Source organism: Ammodytes marinus, assembly GCF_949987685.1.
Source record: "Ammodytes marinus genome assembly, chromosome: 21".
NCBI classification, from domain to species: domain Eukaryota; kingdom Metazoa; phylum Chordata; class Actinopteri; order Uranoscopiformes; family Ammodytidae; genus Ammodytes; species Ammodytes marinus.
In genome coordinates, this window is record NC_137225.1 from 18,967,579 (window position 1) to 18,995,259 (window position 27,681).

Below are 27,681 nucleotides of genomic sequence, written 5' to 3' on the forward strand. Positions count from 1 at the left end.
AATAGCTTAACTTAAAATGTTTACCCTTGTTTCCTCTCTTCTTGTAACTAAAGCTCAATAAACTCAACAGTGTAAAACCCAAGCTCAAATATATATTGCACACCCAAAATCTGTAGTTGTGTTATTAACGGTGTAAATGTGCAACTTTTACTCATCAATAGCAATGGATAGGGTAATAAACTGGAATGTATGGAGGAAGGCTAATTTGGAATGGATGGAAGTATGGCTGTGGGTACTGATGGGGGTAAACTGTGGGCTGTGTCTCTATTGCATTCACAAAGTGAAGTGGCTGATATGTTGGTTGACCAAGGGCTGTATAGGTGAGCCTTTGGCCAGGGTGTCTGTTTCTGGTAGACCTCCTTAGTTCAGGCTGAGCGTCAAGCTGATTGTCTTGGTTATCTCTGTCTGGACTGTGGACCTGAGCCAGTTCTTGGTCGTTGTGAGGCTGGTGTTCCTCAGCACAAGGCACACTTTCATTTTGTCTTTCCAGTTCCACACTGCTTCTCTGTCTGACCAGAGTTCCACTCGGTCCAGGTCTGCTTTGAATGGGGCTGGTGACACTTGACCTTGGTAAGTTACTCTCAACTCTTTCCACAGGTACACGTAGCCAGTAATGGGACACACCCTCCTCTTCAGAGTCACTTGTCTCAGAACTCTGTCTCTGTTCTGTGGGCTTCAGGGGTTCGGAGAACTTTTTGGTTTTCTTTGGTGGCTTGGGCCTATTTGTGACTTGGTTTTGGGGAGGCTCTACAGGTAGGTCGTTTACTTGGAGCAGCAGGTTTCGATGTAGTGTGCGGACAGGGCGACCTCCTGTCTCCGGGCTTATTTTGTAGACAGGGTTATCCCCAACCTGCTCTCTCACAGTGTAGATGATCTTCTCCCAATATGGCCTGAGTTTACCCGGCCCACCTCTCTCATTGAGGTTACGTACCAGGACTCGGTCTCCAGCTTGAAGAGTCACACCTTTGCTCTTTTTGTCATAGTGGGCTTTCCCTTTGGCACTTGACTGTTGACTGTTTGCGTTTGCTATTCGATAAGCCTCAATCATCTTTCCTGCCCATTTTTCCGCATATCCTGCTGGTGTTTCCTCTTCTTCCTCTGCTAGCAGACCAAAGAGGAGATCAACGGGGAGGCGGGGATGACGGCCATACATTAGGTAGTGAGGGGAGAACCCTGTGCCCTCATGCTTTGTGGAGTTGTAGGCATGTAGCACGTGAGGTAGGTGGTCTTTCCAATTTTCCCTTTCTTTCTCTCCTAGGGTCCGTAGCATTTGCAGCAGTGTGCGGTTTAGTCTCTCAGCAGGGTTGCCTTGGGGGTGATAGGGGGAGGTTCTTGAGTGGCCAACACTTGATAACTGCCTGAGTGATTTGAACAGTTCGTTTTCAAATTCTCGACCCTGGTCGTGGTGAAGCTTAGTGGGATATCCAAATCGGGGGATGAAGTCGTTAAAGAGTCTGTCAGCAGCTGTCTTGCCTGCTTTGTTGCGAGTGGGGTAGGCTTGTGCGAACCTGGTGAAGTGGTCTATCACGACCAATATGTACTCGCATCCACCACGAGAGGCTTCTAAGTGGAGGAAGTCGATACACACAAGTTCAAGTGGCGAGTTAGATGTGATACTCCCCATGGGTGCTCTTTCGTGTGTGGCTGGCGTCTTTTGCTTTATGCAAGGGCATCTTCTAGTTATGTACTCTTCAATCTCCTTTTTCATGAAAGGCCAGTAGAACCGCTCCCTTGCTAGGCTCAAGACTTTCTCCACGCCAACATGGCCCATGTTGTCATGCAAGTGGGTTAGTGCTACTTGCCTATAGATGGATGGCAGAACCAATTGTCTGCGACCAATGGTTTTCCTGTAGAGTAGGCCATCCACTATGTGCAGCCTGCTCCATTCCCTTAAGAGCCTCCTTGTGCCTGTGTCGACTTTTCCTTTCTCGTTCTCTGTCAGTGGTGTATTGTTTATCTTTAGCTCCATGACTTTTCCAATTACAGCGTCTGTCCTTTGTTGCTTTACTAGCTCAACATGGCTGATCGTCTGCAAAGGCTCCATGTGAGACGGGGTTTGGGAGGCTAAGTTAAGGGCTGCCACCCAGGCAATGTCTCCCTGTTCGGCCCTTCGAGTTCCTTCCCACAAAGCACACACTGCATCCTCCGACAGCCCTTCAGAGTAATCTACCATGGAGGCCTCAAGGTCAAGCGGGAGACGGGATAAGGTGTCGGCGTCAATGTTTGTTTTCCCAGGCCGATATCTGATGTCGAAGTGGAAATCAGCTAACTCTCCTACCCATCGGTGGCCTACTGCGTTGAGCTTAGCAGTACTGAGTATATATGTCAGGGGATTATTATCAGTGAAGACAGTGAAATGAGGGGCATAGAATAAATAATCTCTGAATTGATCACAGACCGCCCACTTCAGCGCCATGAACTCAAGCTTCCCGCTGTGTAGGTGATAGTTTTGTTCTGCTGGTGTTAGCGTGCGTGACCCATAGCCGATCACCCGCAGCTTCCCATCTTGGTTCTGATAGAGAACAGCACCTAGGCCTTTTTGAGACGCATCGGTGTGAAGTGTGAAGGGGCGACTGAAGTCTGGGTATGCCAATACTGGGGGTTGGGTGAGCTTGTCAATTAAGCATTCAAGGACCTGCTGATGTGCTTCTCTCCACTCTACTGGGGTTCTGGAGGACTGTTGGATGCCTTTTATTTTGCCTCGTGGTGGCTTGGATTGCAGCGTGGGTGGCAGTGAGTCCGTTTTTGACTTTAGGAGATCATATATGGGCTTGGCTATCCGTGAGAAATCCTGCACATAGGTTCGATAATAGCTCAGGAATCCCAGTAGCTGCCTGACTTCTCCCACTGTCTTTGGTACTTTGTGTTTTAGTGCCCGCACTGCTTCCAGGTCTTTGGGATCCACTTTCACTCCTTCAGCAGACACCAGCCGTCCTACATATCTGACCTCTTTGCGGAGTAGCTCACACTTTTCTGGTTTCAGCTTCACTCCGTGCTGTTGTAGGGCTTGAAGGACTCGGCGTAGGACTAGCACATGCTCTTCAAAGGACCTTGAGAAGCACAGCACGTCATCCAGATAGGGGATGCAGCATTCGTCACGTAGCGTGTCGAGCATCTCCTCCATGCTCCTTTGGAAGGCTGCTGGCGCATTTGATAGGCCGAAGGGTATCCGGACCCACTCATACAGTCCCCAAGGAGTGGTGAATGCAGTCAGATATCTTGAACCTTCGGCAATAAAGCCTTGGTGATACGCCTTGCCCTGGTCTAGGATCGAAAACCAGCTGTATCCTCCAAGAGAGTCAGTGAGATCCTGGATTCGGGGGAGAGGGTGTCGGTCGGCCACTGTTTTGTTATTTAGGAGCCGGTAGTCAATGCACAGACGCAATGAGCCATCTTTTTTTCTCACACATATGACAGGGGCTGCATAGGGAGATCGGGACTTGATGATCCATCCCTTCACCAACAACTCCTGGATATACTCCTTCACCTCCTTATACAGCGGCTTGGGGATAGATGCATAGGCTCTATTTGTTGGAATGTCATCTTTAACATTGATCTCCATTTTCAGAGAAGGAATACACCCAATGTCATTACTGTCACGAGCGAATGCCCCGGACTCTGCATACAGCACTTCTTTAACCATATGTTGTTGTTCGTTAGTTAGGTGACTGACATCGACAGGCGGTAGCCAGGGCTCAGGAGGTGAGGCCACATTATTAACTTCCGCTGATGCTTCTTCTGTTGATGCAGGCTCTACTTGTTTCAACTCTGGTGCGTCAGCCTCGAGGACCTTGGCAACATGCTGGATGGTTCCTAGTGTGGTTCTTTTTGGCAGGGTGATTTCATGCTTTGAGTGATTGGAGATGGGCACTTTGACATAGGGGCGTTGGGTGTTATTGATTTCTAGCAGGCCTTCCCCTACACTCAGCTGGCCTAAAACTGTACTCTCCTCTGTGGGCTCATACAGGACAAGGGGGTCGGATGTGTTGAAGTTGCATGGCACTCGACAGCACACATTAACTGCTTTCCCAGCTGGAATGACAATATTGTCTTTGCCTACCCTTACTGTGGCAGGGTCACAATCTGGCTTTGGGGGTACTCGGATGTAATTGACCATGGCAACCACTTGTTCATCTGCCACCCCAAACGCGCCGCGTAGGAGACTGGCCACTGTGGCGTCATCTTGCCCCTTGAGAATCTCCTCAATTACATTGGCTCCGAGTAACGGTTGGGGCATTGGCAGCTGGCTGACTAGGAAGGGGGCTGGTATGGTGAGATTAGGGCCGTCACTCCCTGTGAGGTTGACCGTGAGCTCAACCCACCCATCGTAGGGGATGGCATGGCCTGTTACTCCATAGACATTTAAATCTACATCAACCAGTTCCCGCAGCGGTCTCACTGTGTGATGGGGAATGTAATTATCAGCCCATGTTTTATCAATTATGCTAACCTGGGAGCCACTATCAAACAACACGGTTACTGGGTATCCACTGAGTGAACATTTAAGCAGGGTTTTCTTACCAACTAGGGGTATTTTACAGTTTGTGCTACTGTTACAGGTAAGTATGGGCGGTTGTGTGTTTTGTTTTGGTTGTGCTGGGAGCTGTTTGGGGTTTGGGCTTATAAGCGGGGACTGGGGCTGTGCATTGGTCTCTGGCTGTCCCTCGGCAGAGGCCTGGTCCCGTTTCCCTGAATCGTAGTCCGCTTTAGACATCCCACTGCTCGGTGTCCTGACTCTCCACAGACAAAGCAGTGGCTGCAATCCAGTAAGTCTTGTTCAGTGCATTTTTGGCAACGGGCTGTTCTTCCCCTTGTCTGGAAGGAGGGTCGACTCAGCAGGGGTTGAGGACGTCTGTCTGGAGGTAAGTTAGGAGGATGGTGTGACAGGGGGTGAGGCGATGTTCGGTAGGGCGGCGTTGGTGAGTGAGCTGTTTGGATGCTAGTTGACTGTTGGTCTATTAAAGTGGCCACCATGTGTGTCAGGGTCTCTACTTGGGCACTGAGCTGCTGAATGGTCGGGAGGTTATTACTCACCGCAGCTGTGTCTCGTGGCCGGTCATTACCCTGCCAGTTTACGGTTTCCACTTTGGCATTATGTGCATGTGTTGGCTTTTGGCGAGGGAGTTGGCCAAGTCTGCGCTGGTGCTCATTTTCATCACTAAGTATTCTCATTACCTGGCCAAGGATTTCCTCATCTGTGACACGGCTGTTGGAGATGAGGGGTCTCAATCTCTGTCGAAGCTCAGTGTGCTTTGGTCCCAGGCCCTGGTAGATAGTGTGGAGGAATACTTCTTGTATTGTCTTGGGTTCATAGGAGATCTCTGCATTGTTCTGCTTTGATTGGAACATTAGTTTTTGTTTAAGTCCAATCATGCGGTACAGAAACTGCTGTGGCGACTCCTGTTCAGACTGCCGGGCACACATCAACTCCTGAAACATCTCTGTTGTTGCCTTTTCTCCAAGGTGGGACCTGAGGAAGCCTTTGAGTTCAGAGAGAGTTATTTCATCTTTATTTACCAGCATATCTTTGAAGGTGCCTGGTTTGATGATTCTCAATGCTCCCCGTACAACCTCTGCCTCCATGAAGCCCTCTCTTATTCCATCATCAAGTTGTTTGATGATGCTGTTATAACTCATCTCAGAGCTCTGGTCTCCAATTTGGCCTCCATGTACTTTAAACTCTCTGCGTTGGAAATAGGGGAGGTCTCTCAGGGTGCCTGATGCCCTGTGTGGGAGTGGTTGGGGCATGGACTCACCTTGGGGGTTAGGTGCAGGGGTCTGTGAGTTGGCTGTGGCTGCACATTTTCTAAGTTGCTCACCAAGCTCGTCATACCTTTTCCTAAGCTCCTCCACTGACTGCGTGTTTGCGTGGATGTGTGTGTTGGAGTAAGGATATTGTGGTGTGACTGTGCTGTTGGAGTGAGGGTTAGTGTGTGACATGTTGTCTAAATCGATGGTGGGTAGCTCAGGACTATGTGTCGTGTGTGTGTTAGCAACACCCCATTTATCAACAGGCAACTCAACACATACATTTTCATTAATCAATTTACACACAAAATCTTCCAACATTAATAATTTAGTCAGACCGTCATCCTCAAGCTCTAACAACTCCCGAGACCCCATGTAGGTGATAACATAGTCTATGCAGCCTTCTTCATCGCCTTTCAATTGGCTGACTTCATGAGCTTCTGTTGACAGGCTACTAGCAACAGTGTGTAGGTCATGGCTTGAGAGTTTGAACAAACCTCGTTTGATGTTCCACACCAGCTCTTTCCGTGTCGTTCCCATGGTGAGTTGCTTCGTTGGAATAGAATGTCACTACTGTGTATGTTTGTGTATGTGTGTATGGATGTGGTGTAGCTTCTCCGATGACGCACGCCCGTGGACCCCGGTTCAGTTGTGCGGCTCTCTGGCAAGGTGAAGATCCTTCTTCTCCCTCTCTGGACACCCACAGGCTGACTCCTGGTCTACAGTCACGTTGTCGTCGTCTTGCGTTCGTCTTCTCGATGTCGGTTCTGGTATCACTGGATCTGCCCCTCTGATGCAGGTGAAGAGGAGAGATCCCGGACGAGCCCCCACAGTTTGTTACCGGTCCCAAGTGGCCAGGACAGAGGTAGCAAAAGGATTTTGAGATCGGATTTGCCTGAAAAGCAGGTACACGTTAGGACAGGAATGAAGCAACGGAGCCCTGTTGTCATTTTCCGAAATCCGTCTGACGGGGGACCGGAAATGCCCCGCAGCCATAGGCTTCCGGACTGCAATACACTTTAGTTCCGCCCTTAAGTTTCCTAGTACTAACACTTTGTCTCACAACAAATATTCGACGTTAATAATTAGCGATAAATACATACTCAAATATATAAATTAATTATCATAGGTTATACATGTAAACTTTCAAAAATTACCTCTTGAAGTAGTGGTCTGATTTTGAGTGTACCACACTAGGATACCATCACCTTTCTACCGGATTCTCCTGATAATTACAGATGTAAATTTGGCAGCTTTGATAGTTTTCAAATTCATCAATGAGTACTTTTGTAAGTGGAATCTTTTCAAGTGCACCACACTTTATTCTCACAACAAATGTTTGTGTCCAGCTTGACTTTCAAATGAAGTAGCACAAACTTTCTGTAAATTGTAATCTTTTGCATCTCTCATTGAGTTGTTCAAACGTCGGATGGTACAGAACACTACACGTTAGGAAATAAAAATCTGGGGGTGTGCTGTCAGAAGGAAGTGAGCTTACCCCCTTACCCACTGCTCATTTCTGCTTTGGTTAGAGATCTAATAGCCAACATCTGATCAGATTACTTTTGAACAACAGGGCCCAGGTGATGAAAAAATGGTTTGAAGTGTAGTTTGATGCGAGTAATTGCAGTTCACTGTTAAATCTGCTGTTGAAATAAAGTTTATAAGATGTGCTTGAGGCTTGGTAGGCTAGGTTTAAACTGTACTTTCAGTACTATTTAGTAACGTATGAAATTGCTAACCAAAATATAATTTCAATACATTTAACTGTTTCATTGCTACAACAGATGTTATTTCTGTTGCAGAATCATGAGCAGGAACTACTTGTCCCAAAATGATCAGCTCTTCAGGGGAGACTCCCTGCTGTCCAACAACGGGGAATATAAAGCTATTTTCCAGGTAAGTAATTGGACATCAAATGCACAAGTAAGAGAGCGTGTTTGGATGTTAACCCTCTCATAACAGTTGACTGTCTCATTTCTGACTGCAGGATGATGGCAACTTTGTCATCTATAAGTCTGAGGGGATGAACGTGAGGTGGGCTTCAGACACTAACCAAATAGACGGTGACCGCCTGTGCATGCAGGTGGACTGTCAACTGGTCATGTACAGCAAGGCTAGGAAGGCCGTCTGGAGAACTGGTGTCTATTTCCCTCTTGGCGACTACTTGTCCCGTCTCACCCTGACTGATGAGGGCAAGCTGGTGGTAACCAAGGACTCTGACGTGGTGTGGACCTCTGACATGAACAGAGGCCAAAAAAAGTGGTGAAAATAAGAATCCTTTGGAAATAAATTACATGTGAAAGTCGAGTTTGGATGTCATCATGAGGTAGCAGTTAACCTGTCTGCTATGTAATCTAGGATCAAATAAAAGAAAGGTTTTCACAATTCAGAAATGAGTTATTTCTTTCTTTTGTCCTTTCTTTCTTTCTTCCCTTATTTCTACTTTGACGTGATGAGCGATGGTCAGGCTTAAATATGTGTGGGCATCTCAGCTCAAACAGAGTGAATGTTTAAAATTTAAAATATACACAATGTGAATGTAGCCACATCTGTGACAAACTCTAAACAATTAAAACATGGACACTGACTTGAAATATGAGTTGTGATGAAGTCAAGCATTTGTCAAATGTTTTTAATCCCACCTCTTCAACACTGCAGTAAAACAACGTGAAATCAAACTAAATTCAACAAATGAAAACAGCCTAATAACTCAGTGGAGGAGACTGCTACTGGCTCTATTAATTTAATTGAACTGAAAGTAGCAATATTGTAGAAGTCCTGCATTTAAACTCTACTTGAGATTTTAAAGGAATGATCAGCTAAATGATTTGATTGAAATTGTATTTCGAACATGTAAAAGAAAACAGAAATTATCATACAAAAAATAATTATGTTCACAAAATAGAAAGCATAAATAGATAGATGAATGACAAACACTTGATAATTGTATAACATGTTCAAAAAGGAGTGGGAAGAAGTGTACACTTAATTAATCCCACCCCTTCACACCATTAAATTATGCCAATTGTTTATTATTCTGTATGGATAAACACTTAAGAAGCATTTTAATGTGATAGCTGGTCGATTTCTAGCTCATTTTAACCACTTTATATCCTCTTGGGTAGTTTAATCTGTGACATTGTTTTGTATTTTAGATTAGGAAACTTTAACCTCAAAATTACAAATCAAATCCATTCTCCAAACAGCGTCATTGTTGAGCAGCAGCCCCCTCTGGTGTTTTACTTAGACAGCTCTTATGTTGACAGAGGGCTTGGTGAGCTTGTGTCCCATGTTCAGGCTCTCTGTGTCAGTATTGGTATTTTTTGTCACAAGTAAAATGTTTTTGAAAACACAGTGTCAATAGTCATGCTGTTTTGAGCACTAATCTAACAGCTCAGAAAAGGCTCTGAGTCAGAGGAAGGAGAGACTTGTCCCCAGTAGCATAACAAGTATATAATATAATGTTGATATATTTAGCTGGGAAATCACAATACCTTTCATTTATACTATAAGGCCTGCTGTGGCAACATATCCCTTTTTATTATTTTTACCACCACACACAATTATTTTCAGTTTCTGATTTTTGAACCCAGTTTTGTTTTGCGTCTTAACACAAAGTTTGATTGACAACAGTGGCCCCAAATGGCTGTGAGAGGTGAGTGCATGAAAAACTTGACTTTTGTCATCCTTTGATAATTATATCCCTTCACACCGAAAGGAAGAGAGTGGCTAGAGATGCAGAGTTCTATTTTTGTGCCAGTATGAAAGTGAAGAAGCATTTCTGTTGGTCTGGACTTTGTGTTCTGGTTCAAGCAATGTGGCTCTGTAGAGTTATCACATTTTGCTGCCTTTGTGCAATGCACAATAGTAACCTGCTATTTGTGTGGTATTAAAGTGCTTGAACTTGTTTCTCAGTACCTACTCATGATGATAGGTTATATCATTACCTAATGCTTCATTAATACAGTAACTCCTGGTCTGTATACAGTAACTAATCAATGGTGCTTGAATCACATTCTCTCAGTGCCTGCTCATTAACATACCATTCGTTCCTCATTCGTTCCTCAGTAACCACTCACTTTTTGTGTACCTTATTGTAAAGTGTTATTGTAAAGTGTTACCATATTTCTGGTCTTTTCAAGCGTTTAAGTTATAGAGTGTCTGCCATACAAACATACAGTATGTGTATTTGTATTCTGGGTTTGCACAAAAAGTGATGTTTTGTAGATAGAAAACAAAACCCTTTAATATGGGCCGTGCAAAACAAAACATGAATCTTTTCAGTTAAAATGTAAAACTTGGTTAACAAGCAGAAACTCAAACAGAAAAGAGCTTTGTTCCTTATATGGGATGACGTCCAAGTGAATCTTCACTCTAACTTTGACAAGACAACTTTATTGATACATTTCAAACACAAGGCAGACTCAAAACATGTCATACAATACAAATGAAATAATAAAATAATAAAGAGTGCAAAAGTTAAAATGCAATGCAGAAAAAGTGCAAAAGTTAAAATTTCAGTAACCATTTTATTCCAAGTATGTAAGTTCAGTACAAGACCTCCAACGTCTTGAAAACGTACAATAATATTTTATTTTGTTCCTGGAAGATTTAAAAACATGATATTTGTGTTTGTTAAGAGTTTTTATGAAACATAAAATCAGACCAATATGACCTGTTTGGACTCTCTAAGCTGCCTCCAAAACAATAACTATTGTTATCCAAATCTTTTATTCTTATTCAGTTTCTGTATGTTTTTCGATACATGTATCTCCTTAATATCTTGAGAAATTGTAACCATTCAACTATCAAAATGTTCAGCTCTTTAAAGACCTTTTGGGTTCATTTCATACATTGTAGTATTGATACTTTGACTTAAGTGAAGCTGAAGGATCAGGGCACTCTTTGTGTCACTGCAAATGTATTGGGGAGCTGCACAGCTAAATATCAAAAGAAGGCTTGTTGTGCTGCTTGTGCATTATTGCTAAACCATGTGGAAGGTAGTTGGTTTCTTGATTTCTTGATATTCAGCCAAGCCGCCATGCATATTCCACCATGTGAAGAGCCTGGGAAAAGATAAAACTGTCACGAAGGGCGGTCAAAATGAAAAGGTATAAAAGTCATAAATTTTGTCTAGCCTTCCCAGTTTTTATTTAATTTAATAAACAGGCTTTGATCATTTGACAGGCTTTTATTATCATCACTAGGGCTGTTGGCATGAAATTGTCAAGATCAATCTTGTCAAACCATCACTTATCAGTAGCCTACATGCTTCGCAGCTTGACAAACAGCTTAGTAATTGTCCATACTCGTATCGAGCAATGACAACAACTGATAATTAAATGCAGGTTATCACCAATGGGTGAACTTCCTTTCTCGTGTTTAATACATGTCTCTTCAAAGATCATTCTTATGTAATAAACTGCCTGGGTGTTGGCAGGAAAGATCTGATCTCATGAGAAAAATTGGGGCATGACACTCCCCTCTCTGCCCCCCTTGTCACTCCACCTTAAACTGAGGTGTATAAAAATGATTGAATTTTGCTTCTGACACTTCACTCCTTCTCCTCTGCTTGCAGTCTGACTAGAGCGGGACACTCGAGCCTGTAAGTACTTTTATACTGATGTGATATTTCCAAAGCATTACGATGTTTTTAAATCTGCATACCCCCCCTGATCTACCCTTCCTCAATAGTTTTTAATTCTATTTGTCTACCTGCCTTGCTTTTATACTGTATGTTTTTGAATTCTGTGAATGTACAGCGACCTTGAGAGCCTTGAAAGGCGCCTCCAAATAAAATGTATTATTATTATTATTATTATTATTATTATTATTATTATTATTATTATTATTATTATTATTATTATTATTATTATTATTATTTATTTTTGTTTCAGAATCATGAGCAGGAACTACTTGTCCAAAAATGATCAGCTTCGCAAGGGAGATTTCCTGATGTCCAACAACAGGGAATATAAAGCTATTTTCCAGGTGAGTTATTGGACATATTCTATATAAAGGTGAATCCAAAAGTAAGAACATTTGTTTGGAAGTAAACCCTCTGATAACAGTTGACTGTCTAATTTCTGACCGCAGGATGATGGCAACTTTGTCATCTATGGCTGGGGGAAGGTGGTGTGGGCTTCAGACACTTCAGGAACAGATGCTCACCGGCTGTGCATGCAGGAGGACTGCAACCTGGTCCTGTACAACGAGGCTAATGTGGCCAAGTGGGCCACAGATACCTATGCACCCGGCAATAACTGGACCCATTGCACCCTGACTGATGACGGCAAGCTGGTGATAACCAAGGATTCCAAAGAGTTGTGGACCTCTGACCACAACAGAGGCACAAAAAAATAATGCTGTGGAAATTCACTTTGTATGAAAGTCAAGTTTGGATGTCAGATTGAGGTAGCAGTTAACTTGTCTATGTAATCTAGGATCCAATAAAAGAAAGGTTTTCACAATGCATAAATTAGTTATTTATCTCTTTTATCCTTTCTCCATGTCTTCTTTGTTGTAAACAATGGTCAGAGGCTAAAATAAGTGTTTGCATCCAAGTCTCCTTTAAATGTTCAACTATCAAAATGCTCAGCTCTTTATGGACCTTTGTAATCCCACCACTTCAACACTGAAGTAAAACAGCATGAATTCTAACTAAATTACAACTAATGAAAACAGCCTTATTATTCAGTGGAGGAGACTGGTTCTGGCTCTATTAATTTAATTTAACTGAAAGTAGCAATCCTGCATTTAAAGTTTACTTGAAATGTGGAAAGTATGATCAGCTCATTGTGCAGCATGGTGGCCGCTGACAGAGCTATATTATGATGTAAACACCTTCCCAAGTATTTAACAGGTTTTCTTATCGATGGAGGATGGTTGCCTAAATCAGAACTCAAATCAAAGAAGCAATTGTTGACGCTTTATGAGAAAGTTGCAAAAAAGTTAAGTTTTTATTTATTTATTTCCTATCTAAAAAGTGTTAATTATAAAACTATTAGTCTTTAAAAAGTTAAATAAACTAACTCCAGTTAGTTGAAATGAAGTAAATCATTGCATCTGCAACAAGGGACCACAGGATGTCGCACTAATCCTACTGTTGTCTCGGTATCCACATATTTCTCACCTGTCTCTGTTCACATGGAACAGATGCACACTTGAACAAAAGTTCCTTTCTTTAGAATACAATTCTTCTTCAATTCAAACTAAACCATTTTGTAGATTCTCTAAATGGTTTTAAAATGCCTGATTTAAATTGACAGTGTTAATGATCTCCATATAAAAAACAACAACTGTAAATTCTGTGACGACTACCATTAGAACTTGAACTCACTCAGGTTTAAGTGTTTGAATCTTTGAAATAATTGGATCATGGTCAATAAAAAGCTTTAGAAGACACTTTTAATTGCCCTCAGAATGTAACTTTCAGGTGTGAAGAACATATCCATAGCTCTACCTGTGCTTAGCTTCAGTTAATATTGCTGTAAATAAAATAATAAACATGGCTGCTCAAGGTTTTTTGAATGAAGACAAAACTATTTTTTGTGGAGAGACAAAGCTGCCAAAATCAAGCATGAACAGTCAATCACTTGTATCAGCACTACTCCTAAAAATAAAGCCACCCAGGCTGATTATTTCAATAGTAAAGACTAGACAGGGACTCTTTTCATGGTGATGATATATTTAGAGCACATGTTTACACTGGGTGCCAAAGCTGTGCCCAGAAAAGGGACAGTAGCTCTTTTGATGTTAAGTAACCATTATCATGTTGGAGCTGTCTCTCTGCTTGTTATCGCTGCCGTTTGTCTAAACTCGTTAACAATGCAAATAATTGGTAGAACAGGGGCTCACTTCACTCATAGGCTCTCTGTCTGTGAGCAAAACTAGAGGAAAATAAATGGTAACAATAAAGAACTGTCATTACAGTGGAACTGGGATATTTTGTGAATCATCAGGAGGCATACAATAAAAAAAATATATAAATAATGAGTGGTGGAGAACTTAATCAGATCCTTAACATAAATAAAAGTATAATTACAAAACTGTAAAAATATTCTGGTACAAGTAAAAGTCCTGAATTTAAAAGGTTACGTTAAGTAAAAATATGAAAGTATAATCAGGAAAATGTTCTTGAAGTACTAAAAGTAAAGGTACTCAATGCAGATGTGATGTAGCTTACTATAATATGTGTAAAAGGGCTTGTAGCTTGATGAGGTGGAGCTCATTTTGTATGGGACTGCAAATAACTTATTTTCATCATAGAATATATTTAGTTTATTCATAGGTTGATTGGTTGCATGGTAGAAATATAAAATGATTAAAAAGAAAAGCAGCAAAGATTAATTGACTATTGTTTGAGAGGCGCTTGTTGGCCCATACACTGTCGTTTACAATATTTTATAAACTCTTCATGTGTTTTGTGTGCAAAAGAATGAAGTAGCATGAAAAGAAAATATTCAAGTAAATTACAAGTGCATCCAACTTGTACTTAAGTACAGTAACTAAATACATGTACTAAGTTACATTCCACCTCTGACATACATTTGTTTAAGCATGCTGGTGATGGGGAGGAGTTTATGAAATATGTAAACAATTAAAAATGTAAATAGAGAATTTATTTTCTATACCAAACAAGCCATTGTATAAATGGCATACATGACTTGTGTACAGAGGTGTTTTTTAAAAACAGAACCACTAAATGGCGAAAAAAGGTTTATACTGAAGAACAGTTTCCTTGAGGTAATACACGCATGACACTGAAATACAGACCGAGTACCATATTCTCTCTAGATTGGGCTCAATATGTTGCATGAAGGCTGGTGTTTTAACTGCATCACAAATCAGCATTGTCAGTGAGGATCTTCCCACTAGGTACAAGGTCTGTCCGTCTGTCATAGACTGTCTGGGAGGGTTGGCATGATGTCATTAAAATACAGAAAACAAAAACAGAACTAAACTTAGAGTAAACTAAAATGATTAAAACTATATGTTGTACCCCTCTTACAAAACAGAGCTTCAACAACCCACATGGCATTAACAGCAAAAAGCATATGCTACACTGAATCAGATACAAATTCTAACATTTTTAACATTTCCTAAGAAATATCGATCTGTGAAAAGGCTTTTTATTTATTTTAATAGTGTCATGTTTTTATATGTAGGTTACATTGTTTCAAAATGAGTTTTTAATTATTTACTCATGCAGTAGTAGCTTTGCTTGGTATTGAGCCCTTTTTAATTAAAACAGCACTGAATATGCCTTAACTCCTTCAGCTCCTATGTATTAACTTGTGCTTTGAATAACTGTATTAAGTATGGCAGCTTGATTGGCTTGGATTTTGACAGTATCTGAAATATAATATCAGCAAGTAATGATTGTTTTTTCAGGGCAATGACTGTTGCAGTGTTCCCGGTGTGGATCCAGAGTTTTTCGGTCTGCCTCAATATGTCATGCGCGCATACTCGAGACTGTACGGTGTTGCGCTCCATCTGTCTGCGCACCGTGCCTGGCAGGAGGCAGCCCACGCCACGGCTTTTGAGCCCCAGCCAGCAGCAACACTGACAATGACGCTTGTAGAGGGTGGTCTGAAAACGTAGCCTATACTTTATGCTGCCAGTCTGCCCACAAAACCCGATACGTGAGGAGAGCGATGAACGCTGCAGTGCGGATTCACTCTGAATCGTTTTCGCGTCACCGACCGATTTTTCACCCCCGCGTCGCTTCAGCGTGAACATTTCGCAAGCTATTTTGCATGCAGCGATCACACGGGGCGCGTGTAGTCTGGAATATATATATTTTTTCTCTCTCCTCCCTGTGCAGTTCATCCAGCGACCTTGCAATGTGTATCCTAAACTTCTAGTTTTTCTCTGAAAGAGCTGGGTGTGGATTGTTCTCCACGACTTATGAGCGAGTGCCTATCTCTTGAGCAATAGCCATTTCTCCCTGCATGATGTTTTGAGCGCCAAGGGGTGTTCGAGAGCGGCTGGTGTCGTTGGTTTGCGCAGACAAGCGGCGGACTGACTCGTCTGGTCTGATCCAACAACAACAGAGCAGACTAGACACAGTTCCAGAGGGAGGGAGGCGCAGGAGAAGAACAAGACGGTATTCCGGGTGTTAAGGTGAAATCTGGAAATATACGGGCGTTAAAATGACGATGTCTGTCCCGGAGAGGAAATCAGGATCGGAGGGGAAGGAGGAGGAGAGCGAGGACGAGAGCGAGATCGTGGAGGAAAGCCCGTGCGGCCGCTGGCAGAAGCGAAAAGAGCAGGTTGGTCTCTATCCTTCTCCCTTCCTATGTGTGTGTGTCTGTGTGTGTGTGTGTGTGTGTGTGCGCGCGTGCGTGTGTAGGCGTGAACATGAGCACGTTTTCCTGACAATTCACGCAATCTAGGAGACTTCTTTGATTGGCAAATAAATGAATCACATTGCCCTCTACCTGGTCGTGCTGTGCTGCTGGACATCCTTATTCGTGACTCAGACAGTATTGTAATGGCCCCAGGGTGTTTTTGCACCATCCCCACCATAAACATAGGCTACCAACGCACTGACACGTCCCGTTGATCGGCTTAGCCCACTTCAAGTCTATTTCAGTTTGTTTGTGTCTGGCTCCTGGTTTCACTCATTGGACCTGGAGTTTACGGTGCACTCTTCAGTCCTAATTCTGGGTTGCAAATCACACTAACACATTGTGGGCGTGTAAGCCTTTACTTTAAGCTAGTCTACAACACTGGAGCTTAAGGCAAGCCACTGCAGGTGAATAGGGTAAACCAATTTGAACTGATAATATCATCATGAAACTTAGCAAGTTGATTACTGACATTTAAACTATTCTTTTTTGAATTCCAGAAATGTCTGAATACATTTGCAAATGTGGCAACTAATGATATGCATCTCTTGAACAAACACAAATCTAGATGTGGGATGAAGCCACAGTTAAATTCTTAATATCATTTTAAAAACATATTAGTGTGTCCACAATGTTTACAGGACAGGTTTTGGATACAGCCTTTTTTTCAAATTATAGATCCAAAAACACTTTGTACATGGCTTAAAAACAATTCCCTTTCAATGCATGTCAACACAATGTATCATACATCAGTCCATTAACAATAGATAACACATCTTTTCTGTATAAACCTTCAGAATAGTGCTAAGAATGATTATGGAAAGTTTAGTTGATGTAAGTGACAGTGAGCATTGGTCGCAGCTTTTTAACTATACTACCAACTAAAAACAATGTTTTTGATCTAATTTGATGATAGGCCTGCTGATCATTTTTATTTTCTGTTTTCAATCACCTTAGATTAAGAAATGCAGCAAATCCTTAGGAAGCTTAAACCTTGGCGGCATGTTTGATTGACAATGTACTTTTGTGATTGATGGGTTATTTACATAATTAGACCCTCGATTCTAATAATTTAACTGTCTGTACCACAAACATGTCTGCTTTTGGCTCCTCCTGAAGGCATCCAGAGCAGGTTCAGACCACGTTGGGAGGGGCTCTTTGGCAGGATAAAACACTGCTGTGTTGAGGCAGAGATTATTCAAATTCAAATCCAGTCTGCTTATTATTTTTTATTGCTTTTTCAATTGCTTTTATTCATGTCTCTGCCACCTTTTAGTAGTTGCTCTGTTCAGACAAAACATTACAGCCGATAATTACCCAGCCTTGCTTGAGGCTTCCTCCCCTACCAATAATCCCAGTTTGGTTTTATGTCAAAATCAACTGTGTAAAAAGGCAGCGGTGTCTATGTCTATGTCTAAGATGGGGAATATTAAACTACAAAAAACTGACATTTGAGTGTTTTAGAGGGCGTCGCCTTCACATATGGCTCTAGATAAGGCTGAGAATTTAAGTTGAAGGTTATCTCTCTCACACACACACTCGTGACCACCTGACCTCACTGTACTTTCTGTGCCACTGAGCATCACTCACGTTTGAAACAACACCCGCACACAAATTTACCCTGGTGTTTTTCCACCCATTGATTACCCATCTGTATGTTTTCTGGGCTGCTTCTACTTCCTCTTTTCCATTAGCCCCCTACTGAGGGCATCAGTCATTTAGGGCTGGTTGCTATATCAAACATCTCTATCAATATAAGCCACTAATAACAGCATTTCATGGAAATAAAAGCAAAGATACATGCTAAGTAAACATCAAATAGTTAAATGTGTGTTCAATGTGATGAACTCTTTTTTTCAGTTTTACATTACATCAAAGCAAATTGCGATTAAAATAATGTGGGAAGCATGTTTTTTATTTTTTTTTTAAGAATACAGAGATATAGGGCTCCAACTAATGACTGTTTAGTATTTCCATTAATGAATCAGCACATTTTCTGATGATCTGATATGTCTGGAACTAACATATACTTTAATTGTTGCATCATATGTTGATTATTTTCTCCACTAATTAAAGAAAGTCCAGAAAATGTCCGAAAACAGTGAAATATTTCTGTGATAATTTCTCTAAGCCCAACATCAATTCAGTCAAGTAGAAGAATAGTCGAATTAAACAAGGAAAGGTTATCACAGTAGAGACGCTGGAACTAGCAGTATGAGATCATAATTACATAGTCTAGCCAAAGCGGATAGCCTATATTATTGTGCCTCATATTATTACCATCTCTGTTAACTGCACTATTTACAAACGGTAAACCCACAATTTGTTGGCATTTTTCTCACCTTGGCGTGGCTCACCTTGTGATTGTGCAAATGTATTTTTTCTTTTTTTTTTTACGACGGGAAACTCGAAGCAAAACATTTTGCTGCAGCCTCCGGGCTTCAGTGCTCGTACATGTTTAAATCCAGGCTGTCACAAACAAATTGCCCTTGTGTTGCCTCATCCGTGAGATCATACTGAGACTTCTGCAGAATACTTGTTGTTGTCAAAATAACTTTTTCTCTAAATCAGTGAATATTTATTCATGATCCGGTACCTGTCCAACCCAGTGTTAATGCATAGCCTAGGCTCTGTAAACTGGTATGTAAACAAAGGGTATGTAAACAGAGGGAGCCCACCGTAGCCAGCAACATGCCCGTTTACAGAGCCTAGGCTGTATATTAACACTGGATTTATTTTCAACGCAGTAAGGACCCAGGCAGCAGAAAGTGAGGTGCTATTCACTGATTCTGACTAAAAGTGATTTTGACAACAAGCATTCTGCAGAATCACTGACTCCACCTTTAAGAGAGTTGTTATATCATCAGTCCAAAAACCTGCTAATGCAAAAATGTCTGTTTTTGAATGATGGTTCCCTTGTTTCTTTTTGCTAAGTCAGTGGGTGAAAGTTCAGAATGCATCTACAATTCATCTCAGGCATTAAAAAAAAATGCCTCAGTCCCATGGTCAGCGCATGATGGTATTGTTGCCTCTCATCTTGGCTGTTTTCTCAGCAGAAGGCGGATAATGGCTTAATAATATATTGTTCCAACTAGATGGATGTGTTGCCTTCAAAGTCAGTTTATCCCTCTCACACAGAGCATTGATTTTTCCCAGGGACTGAGCGGTGCTGCAGCAAAACAGCTCTTTATCTTTTTCTTTTTTTGTTAAAATCTCTCCTAGCTCTGATGTTTGTGTGATAAGCGACAGAAAATATCCCCCCCCCCCCCACATTCCGCCACGAGACTGGACAGGAAATTAACTGAATTGAAGTCGAACCAAATCGTGTGAACATGTTGTTGTAATGCTGCTCCCCTTTTAATAACATTACTTTCTTTGAAATCTGTCTGCACATCAGCAGCGGGCGTGATTTACAAGTTCATGATTTATGACTTGCCGCACGTACTGTAACATCTGATTGAACCATTGGTGGCTTCCCAGGATGGCGACATACTGTATTATGCAACAACACTATACACCCCCAAGGTAGTGACTAACACAATGTACCAATGTTTAGACATGAATCTGATAAAACAAAACTGCCCAATTCTTTCCAGTTAATCTTTCATCTTTGCAGAACAAGTTGAGTGACTTGTTGTTAATCCTTCTGTGAAGAAAATAAATTCACCCGAGATCAGATATCGGATTATACAAAGCGGACGTTTTCGAACTATGAGGCGAAGATACTGTGCAAGGGGAACGGGATAGGTGCATGCTGGGGAGTTTTTTATTGTAGTTTTCGGCCAACTTGCTACATTCGCAACTCAAGGACTACAGTAACTACAAAACCCTTTGCTCCAAATTGACGCAGTTTTATCCAAAATTCCCTCTTTCTCAGTCACAAACATGATACACATATTTCTGTTTTCAACATAACACTTTCTGAGAATGTTATTATTCTGTCCATCGTAAATAAACTTCCTGAAAATCTGCTTGGAAATCATAGAAAAAAATACCCTCCTTGCCTAAGAATAGTCAAAATTTTCAGTTTTATTTCAGTATCTGATCAATCCAATGAAGGTTATCTGTTCGTCCATGGGTGCACGTTAGCAGGAATTCTTAATCGCTAATTCGGCTGAATGACTTTTAATGGTGCCAATTTGCCTAAAGAAAAACAATCATACTCTAAGCTAAAAAGTGTTAAAAAACTCCTGTTCTTAAAAGTGATAATAATCATATATAATCAAAAGAGCGCAGTGGGAGTGACATGCACCAACAACCCAGACCACCCTGACCTGTCACACAAGGCTCTTTTTGTCAAAAGCAAAAAGATTATCATTTGCCACGCTGTGATCTTGTTCTTGATTTTGCAGCATGATATTAGACCTCCTGCAGTGAATCCACACCCGTCCCCACACTGTGGTGCACCAGCAGCACAGTAATCAGTCCATTATCGGATTCGGTACCATTTTCTATTTCCAGGACCTGTGTCCATCTGTTCACAGAGAGATGAAAATGAGGCAGCAGCCTTGGTCGGGCAAGACTGCATTAATTTCGTCATGGTGTTAATTCACAAGCGCAGATGACTATGCGGTTGAATGTGATGTGAAGGCCAGATGCTGTTTTCTGCAATTGGATGTTAAACTAAATCCACATGCATGTGTCAAGATTGAGAAACTGGATACAAAGGGTGAGCAAAATAGAAGAGTTAATAATGCTGCATGCATTGATCTAAAACAAATAATATCTGAACCCTATTTAGCTACTTTGGCTTCAGACGATGATGGCATTTACTGTGGGAAATATTGTTCAATTTCATTAATGGCCCCTTACCTCTAACCCTCAAAGTTCACAACTGCTATGTTCAGGTGGGTACTCCTGCAACATGGTTGGGAAGCTGACATTTTTGTGATTCTATTGATGCAAACCATTTCAAGATATGTTTACAACAGCAGGTACAATAAATGCCTCTGTCTCCGTTTAACCCAAACCCTAACCCCAGGCTAATTTCACAGGAATGTTAAGATGTTAAACTGAGCAAAGGAGCGAGCATTGCCCCTTACAAGCCCTTGTCGAGCTGTGGCTTGCAGTAAGCGCTGCCTGTCCTATGGGGATTCCTCTTAATGGCTTGGACTTGTATTATAATCCAGCAGTGCGGTCGGGCATGTTTGCTGGTTTGACAGCTGCCCAACCAGGAATGACATCCACTCACATTTCCCTGGAGGGGAATCAGAGCAGTGCCAGTCATCTATGATCCACCTGTTAATACGGTCGTTGTGCCAACGGCGGTCCCCTGTCCATGGCTCAAGGCTTAAGGCTTTACTAGGGAGCACATTCATACCCATTCATTTCCTAGAATGCAAAAAAATATTTTTTGTGCAGATGATTATTTTTAGCTACGGTAGCAACATGGCTCCATGAGTTGAAATCTTACTCTGCCTAGTAGTTGGTCACTTGATCAGTCCACCACTTTGGCCAAGACTGAAATATCTCAGCTACTATTTGGTGGATTGAATTTAAACTTTGTACATACATTCATGGTTGCCAGACCCTTTGAGTTTTTTATTCAGTGCCTTCAAGAGGTTGAACATTCTGTTTTTGGTCAAACTATTGGTTGAAATTGGTACCGGTACCGCTAATTTCACAAGCAACCGTGCATGGAGGCAGCCTGTTTACACAAAAAACCAGCGTCAGCCAGCGCTTACATAGCACCTGCATGGGGGTTTAAGGTGGTGATGATTCATCGCTTAGCATCTGGACAAGAAAGCTATTGCTAACCCCCAGCTAGCTAATAGCTTGAGGGTGAACGTCAAACCCTCACATGATAAACTCTCTTGTCATCGGCCTGTGATATTGAGTGCATTCCACGGGTTCATTGTGAGAGTAAGAGCTGCAGCTGGAATCATCTCACTTTTTTTTTTTTTTTCAAAGATATTTTTTGGGCATTTTTATGCTTTATTTCATAGTGCAGAGAGACAGAGGTGAAATGGGGCAGAGAGGGGAGTGACATGCAGAGAACGACCGCGGGTGGGAATCGAACCCGGGTCTGCTGCTGGGCCCGGCCCGGGAGGGGGACGCCTTACCAACTGAGCTAAAGGCGCCCCCGGAATCATCTCACCTTTATTGCAGCAGAGAAGGAGAAGGGAAGAGAAAGCATTAGAAGATTCTTGAGGATAATCACTTTTAGCTAAATTCTTATATTAGCAAGATTAGTAAATTGAGAAAACCTGTGTTATTCACTAACTGTCCTGTGACCACACTGTGCATAGCTAAGCAGATCGATAGTTCCCACAGATTATTAGTCTATGGCCTCAAATCAGTAATTCATGTGAATTTATTGCGCTCCCCCAAGCCATTTATGTCCTTGAAATACTTAATTTGTCCCCCTGTTCCCTTCCACCACATCCACCACATACTTGTGCAGACCGTGTACAAACAGCCAAGTAGGATAAGAAGGATTAAGTCCGGAGAGTTAAGATGAAGAAATTTCTCTCCCAATTGGCAAAAGAAAAAGCGATCGTGTCAACAAATGGCGGCACATTGCCCAGGCGTTCAGTGTGACTTATAACCATGGATAAATCTGAATGACTTTTGATGGAGCTTTTCCTTAGCACCACCAACAGGTCTAACATTTTACTTGCCCATTTGAATATCTTTCACTACAAAAAGTAGTTATGATACAGATTTTCAATTAACCTTAATGAGTTATGAAATTAGAAAAAAATGTTTAATCAACAGCATTATAACGGTAAGACCTGACAAAATTATAAGCATAAGAATATAAAATGAGATTATCACCTGAGAACTGGATATGTTTTGTTGCAGAACATGTGTGTCTCTCTGAGGGAGATATTATTGTAACTGTGTGACTGTTAATTAAAGGTTACTCCAGTTGAACTTGTTCATCTGTGCGGGGAATAGTAGTGAGACCTGAAGCTTCTCCACGCATGAATGATTTAAAGAAGGTGTTGACCTTCTCATGTGTGATGACATTCTGTAGTTTACGGCCCTGGGCGTTACTGACCTCGTCTGCCAGTTGACATTGCAGGTAGAAGCCGGCTATTTTCATCCTTGCGTTTTTACGGCTGTCGTTTGTGTTGAGTTTCACTTCACGGCTCTGAGTTGGCGGCGGTGTTTGCAACGAAATGAATGGTTGCAAAATTGTTATGATGTGATTTTTCAAACACATAAAACTCTTTCACTCGGGAAGAGCTTATAATAAATACTTTCTAATATTTACCCGCTGCTGCTATTTTCACAAGCAACCGTGCATGGCGGCAGCCTGTTTACACAAAAAAACAGCGTCAGGCAGCACTTACATAGCACCTGCATGAGGGTTTAAGGTGGTAATGATTCATCGCTTAGCATCTGGACAAGAAAGCTATTGCTAACCCCCAGCTAGCTAATAGCTTGAGGGTGAACGTCAAACCCTCACATGATAAACTCTGTTATCATCGGCCTGTGATATTGAGTGCATTCCACGGGTTCATTTTGAGAGTAAGAGCTGCAGCTGCAGCCGGAATCATTTCACCTTTATTGCAGCAGAGAAGGAGAAGGGAAGAGAAAGCATTTGAAGACTCTTGAGGATAATCACTTTTAGCTAAATTCTTATATTAGCAAGATTAGTAAATTGAGAAAACCTGTGTTATTCACTAACTGTCCTGTGACCACACTGTGCATAGCTAAGTAGATCGATAGTTCCCACAGATTATTAGTCTATGGCCTGCCCTCAAATCAGTAATTCATGTGAATTTATTGCGCTCCCCCAAGCCATTTATGTCCTTGAAATACTTAATTTGTCCCCCTGTTCCCTTCCACCACATCCACCACATACTTGTGCAGACCGTGTACAAACAGCCAAGTAGGATAAGAAGGATTAAGTCCGGAGAGTTAAGATGAAGAAATTTCTCTCCCACTTGGCAAAAGAAAAAGCGATAGTGTCAACAAGTGGCGGCACATTGCCCAGGCGTTCAGTGTGACCTATAACCTCCAAACTGTCACTAATACAGTGAATAATGCTAATTAAAACCAGAGTGGGCAACTTGCGCAACAGCAGACCAGATGGTGTTCAACCTATTAGACCCTGTCACGAACAGGCTTCACACGCATTCAGTTCCCCAAACGTAATTCTACCTCAGAGCGTTTTCATGTTCCGATCTCAGCCTGGAGAAGTTATAATTGTATCGATCCTACTGAGGGATCCCATTAACGGGGGTTGTGGAATATGAGCATGCTTTTCCATGGAGGACTCCTGGGTCATCAGATCAGCGGGGATATACACAGAGAGGTGTCTGTCAGCGTTTTCCACTCCAGCTGTGTGAAACGGAGCTACCCTAGTTTTTATGCCAGTCGGACAGAAAATCTGGCATGAAAAGGAACCCTCTAGGAATGACTGTCATGCCTGCAGCAGGCTTTCAAGGAGCTGTCCCAGTAGTTCACGTCACATGAGACCCGTGCCTTCTCGAGCATACTCAACTCACACTCTGCAAGACCTTAAGAGAGATGGCATTGTCCTAGAGTTATCTTTTGGAAATTTCTGTTTAAATGTAGGCATAGTTCAAGAACTAATTTTTCTTTCTAGTTTCATGCATCCCTGACTTCACAAGAAGAGGGGATTCTGGCATTTATAACACAGAGGCAATGGTAGTCCTTACAGTTCCCTTTGGTTTGCATACTTCAGACTGGATAATGCCTCCCTTAGTCATGTCTTTATGTTGCTGGGACTACTGTCACAGCCTCGATCTGCAGGTCAATGAAACAGCGTTTTGGGAAATTATGGATATTTTTCTTTAAAAAAGTTATGTTGGGTGAGAGAAAAGTATTAGATACATACCGGTACTTAGATGAACCCCCAGTATTGGGTTTCTTCAGCAGTAATCTTTCTCTGCAAGATCAATAAACAAGACGTGAATACCTAGTATACGGACCGCAAGTAGCCAAGTGAAAATGAATGTTAATATAAGACTACTGTGTAGTAGTGAGATAAATGTACATGCTTATGCAGTGTGTCAAAATATAAAGAAATAGGGTTAGTGAAAAAAGTTAAGTCATCACAAAATAAGCTCTGGTTTGTCCAATTAATATTTGAGTTCATTTATGTTCTCTACCACATCCTCTCACCTGTCGTCTTTTAATAAGGCCATTTAACCAGTTCGGCATGTCTATCCACTCGTTGGTGGATAGACTTAAAAATCACATTTTACAGACGGGCTTTGTGGTGTCTGTGCTCTCGCCCTGACTGAAGGCTATGTTGGCGAAAAGCCTTTAGATTTTGTTCCTTTGCAAGCACGTGTGTGACCAAACCAAACCACACACACACACACGCTGGCCGCTGCAGGGTGTCGTGGTAACAAAAAATAAAAACATAATATTACATTTCAAGCTGACGGAAAGCAGCTGACTTTAATTTAATCAGGAGGAGCTTAAACAAATAAGAGATTTAAAGAATGAAAGCTATCATTTCTGACATGTGCTCTTGATAAAGATAAATTCAATAAGAGTCTGTGGCGATTAGTTCACCATTGTGACGTCATCTTACAGCCATGAGTTTTGCTGAATAAAGCCCTCGGTGGAGTGTAGGTACTGGTGGTGGTAGTGACTTTGTGGAGAGTGGTGCCGGAGAGCTGGGTGGATGCAAAGGAGCAGAACTTTTAATGATTGATTGATTGATTCAATTTATTTCAGACATATCAACAATACAAAACAAAATGAAAAGCATGAAAATACAATAAACCAAAAGTATGTTTTTATTATTTTATAAAAAATAAAAAACAAAACAATTTACATATATTGTTATGATAGGCCTGAAAAGGAGTAGGAAGAAGTATGAACTCATTTAATCCTACCCCTTTTCCACAACTCAAAAAATAATATTTATTTTATTAGCTTCTTGTATTCCTTTCCTTATAATCTATCTATACAACTTTTGATGAGTACTGCAGAATGTGATGAGGACTGGAGGTGAATGGAGTTGGAGAAGGGTCTGAAATGACATTTTATTGCACAGAGAGAGGACCGTTTAAAAAAAAAATTTTGACAGCAACTAAATGATTGGCTCATAAAGCTTGTGGTGAATATGAGATGGTTAAGCTGAAAGAGTAATTGAGTCGGTTGATTGAGTTGAGAGCGGGAGAACGAGGGAGGGGAGCATCTTTTAAACTTCATTAATCCCATTTGGACGTGGCCAAATATGCAGCAAGCTCAAAGGTTTTGCCCATTGACTGTACATAATGATATTTATATGTTTATGTATAGTTAATGGTTTCAACCCATGCAATACAGTCACATGCACACCGTGATCTTTTGACTTTGGAGAGAAATCTATTTACATCAGAGCGGGAAATAGCAGGAAGAAGTGATCCAGCAGTCTGTTCTGCTCTGCCGTATGTTCCCTTTTTTAATATGAAAATATAGACAAACCTCTGATGTGTAACACTGGAACTGTGGGAGTTTCCCCACACACATGCTGTGTAAATAGTCTGGTGATTCTGATGCACAAACACACATAAAAGGTCATAATAATAGTTTAAAGTCTAGTTCCTGTCATGTGGTATTATGATTGAGAACTCTTCCACAGTCTACTCTAAGTGCTGACTGATTCCCATAAGGTCTGACGCTGTAAAGACTTTAAAGGTGCATATTAGGGTCCTGTTGCTGTTGCTCTTGAATGTGTGTTCCACCTATCTGTGCCGGCTTTATATGACTTTGATCGGAGAACATCTAAGCGAATATCAGCTTTAAAAAAGTATGACGCAAATCTTCAAGAGTTCTCAAGGCTTATTGTGTTTTAACTATCAATAAAAGAGGGATATTACTTTAAATTTCATGCACACATGTTTGTTTTTTTACAACTTCAAAGGGAGCTTACTTCGCTTTGTTGACCAGCTGATATGAAAATTGTGTGTGTGTGTGCAGGTTGCAAAGCGTTGGATCATTCTCTCTGAAGTCCTGCAGCAACAGCTCGTATTTTGACCTTTGAAACCAAATATGGAAGTCTTTATGTGTTTACAGTAAATGTGCACATTAACAAAAGGCCAAACAACGATTGATCTTGCGAAGGGAAATTGCACACATTCAAATTGTAAGGTTTGAAAGTTTTTGGGAACTAATAACTCTTGCGGTCTGGCATTTTTTATTTAAAATTTGATCTCCGACATGGGCCGCACTTGGCGCAATGTTTTGCAGCTGCACTTGTTCTTGTAAAAATGCAGCAAGAACACATTGCATGAAATATACAAATCAAATAAGAACAAAACATTCCATTCCTTACAACATGTATACAGTCTATGCTCACAACCAGTGTTGTTGATTGAGGCCTCATATCCTTTTCCCCTCTCCTCCTTAGCTGAAATCAGACTTCCACTTCCTCATAAACTTGCTGTTGTCCCCGTGTGGCAGATGGGATCCAGTTTTTGCATTCAGAAATTAGCATGTGTCCGCGTTGTTTACTCAGCTGAGTCGACCGAGAGCAAAGCAGGTTAGTCTCACGCGGGAGCCACAGTTGGATTGGAATCCAATCCCAGCAGCCATCAATCAGGAAGATGTGCCATGAATTAAATATAGAGCCTGTTGAATAAAAGCCCCCCCACCCTGCACTGAA

General features: G+C 41.6%; 2 protein-coding genes across 2 annotated transcripts in view; both read left to right on the forward strand.

Annotated features, from left to right (window-relative positions):
- Nucleotides 1-11,289: 11,289 nt before the first annotated feature.
- On the forward strand, nt 11,290-12,229 carry LOC307268032 (B-type lectin plumieribetin-like). Its single transcript, XM_080050545.1, has 3 exons — nt 11,290-11,356; nt 11,649-11,742; nt 11,848-12,229. The coding sequence occupies exons 2-3, from the start codon at nt 11,653-11,655 to the stop codon at nt 12,112-12,114; spliced, it is 357 nt and encodes a 118-aa protein (XP_079906671.1). The 5' UTR covers nt 11,290-11,356; nt 11,649-11,652; the 3' UTR covers nt 12,115-12,229.
- A 3,089-nt stretch (nt 12,230-15,318) lies between these two features.
- nrbp2b (nuclear receptor binding protein 2b) overlaps nt 15,319-27,681 on the forward strand; it is a 33,947-nt gene continuing 21,584 nt past the window's right edge. The window contains exon 1 of the mRNA XM_080050396.1: nt 15,319-16,025. Within this exon, the coding sequence (XP_079906522.1) occupies nt 15,906-16,025 (120 nt within the window). The 5' untranslated portion in view covers nt 15,319-15,905. The remainder of the gene's footprint in view (nt 16,026-27,681) is intronic.

What these genes read in the sequence shown, in the direction of transcription:
- LOC307268032 (XM_080050545.1), top strand. Translation starts at nt 11,653, where the DNA reads ATGAGCAGGAACTACTTGTCCAAAAATGATCAGCTTCGCAAGGGAGAT. An exon ending in AATATAAAGCTATTTTCCAG is followed by an intron (nt 11,743 to 11,847) that starts GTGAGTTATTGG and finishes TTCTGACCGCAG; the next exon opens with GATGATGGCAACTTTGTCAT.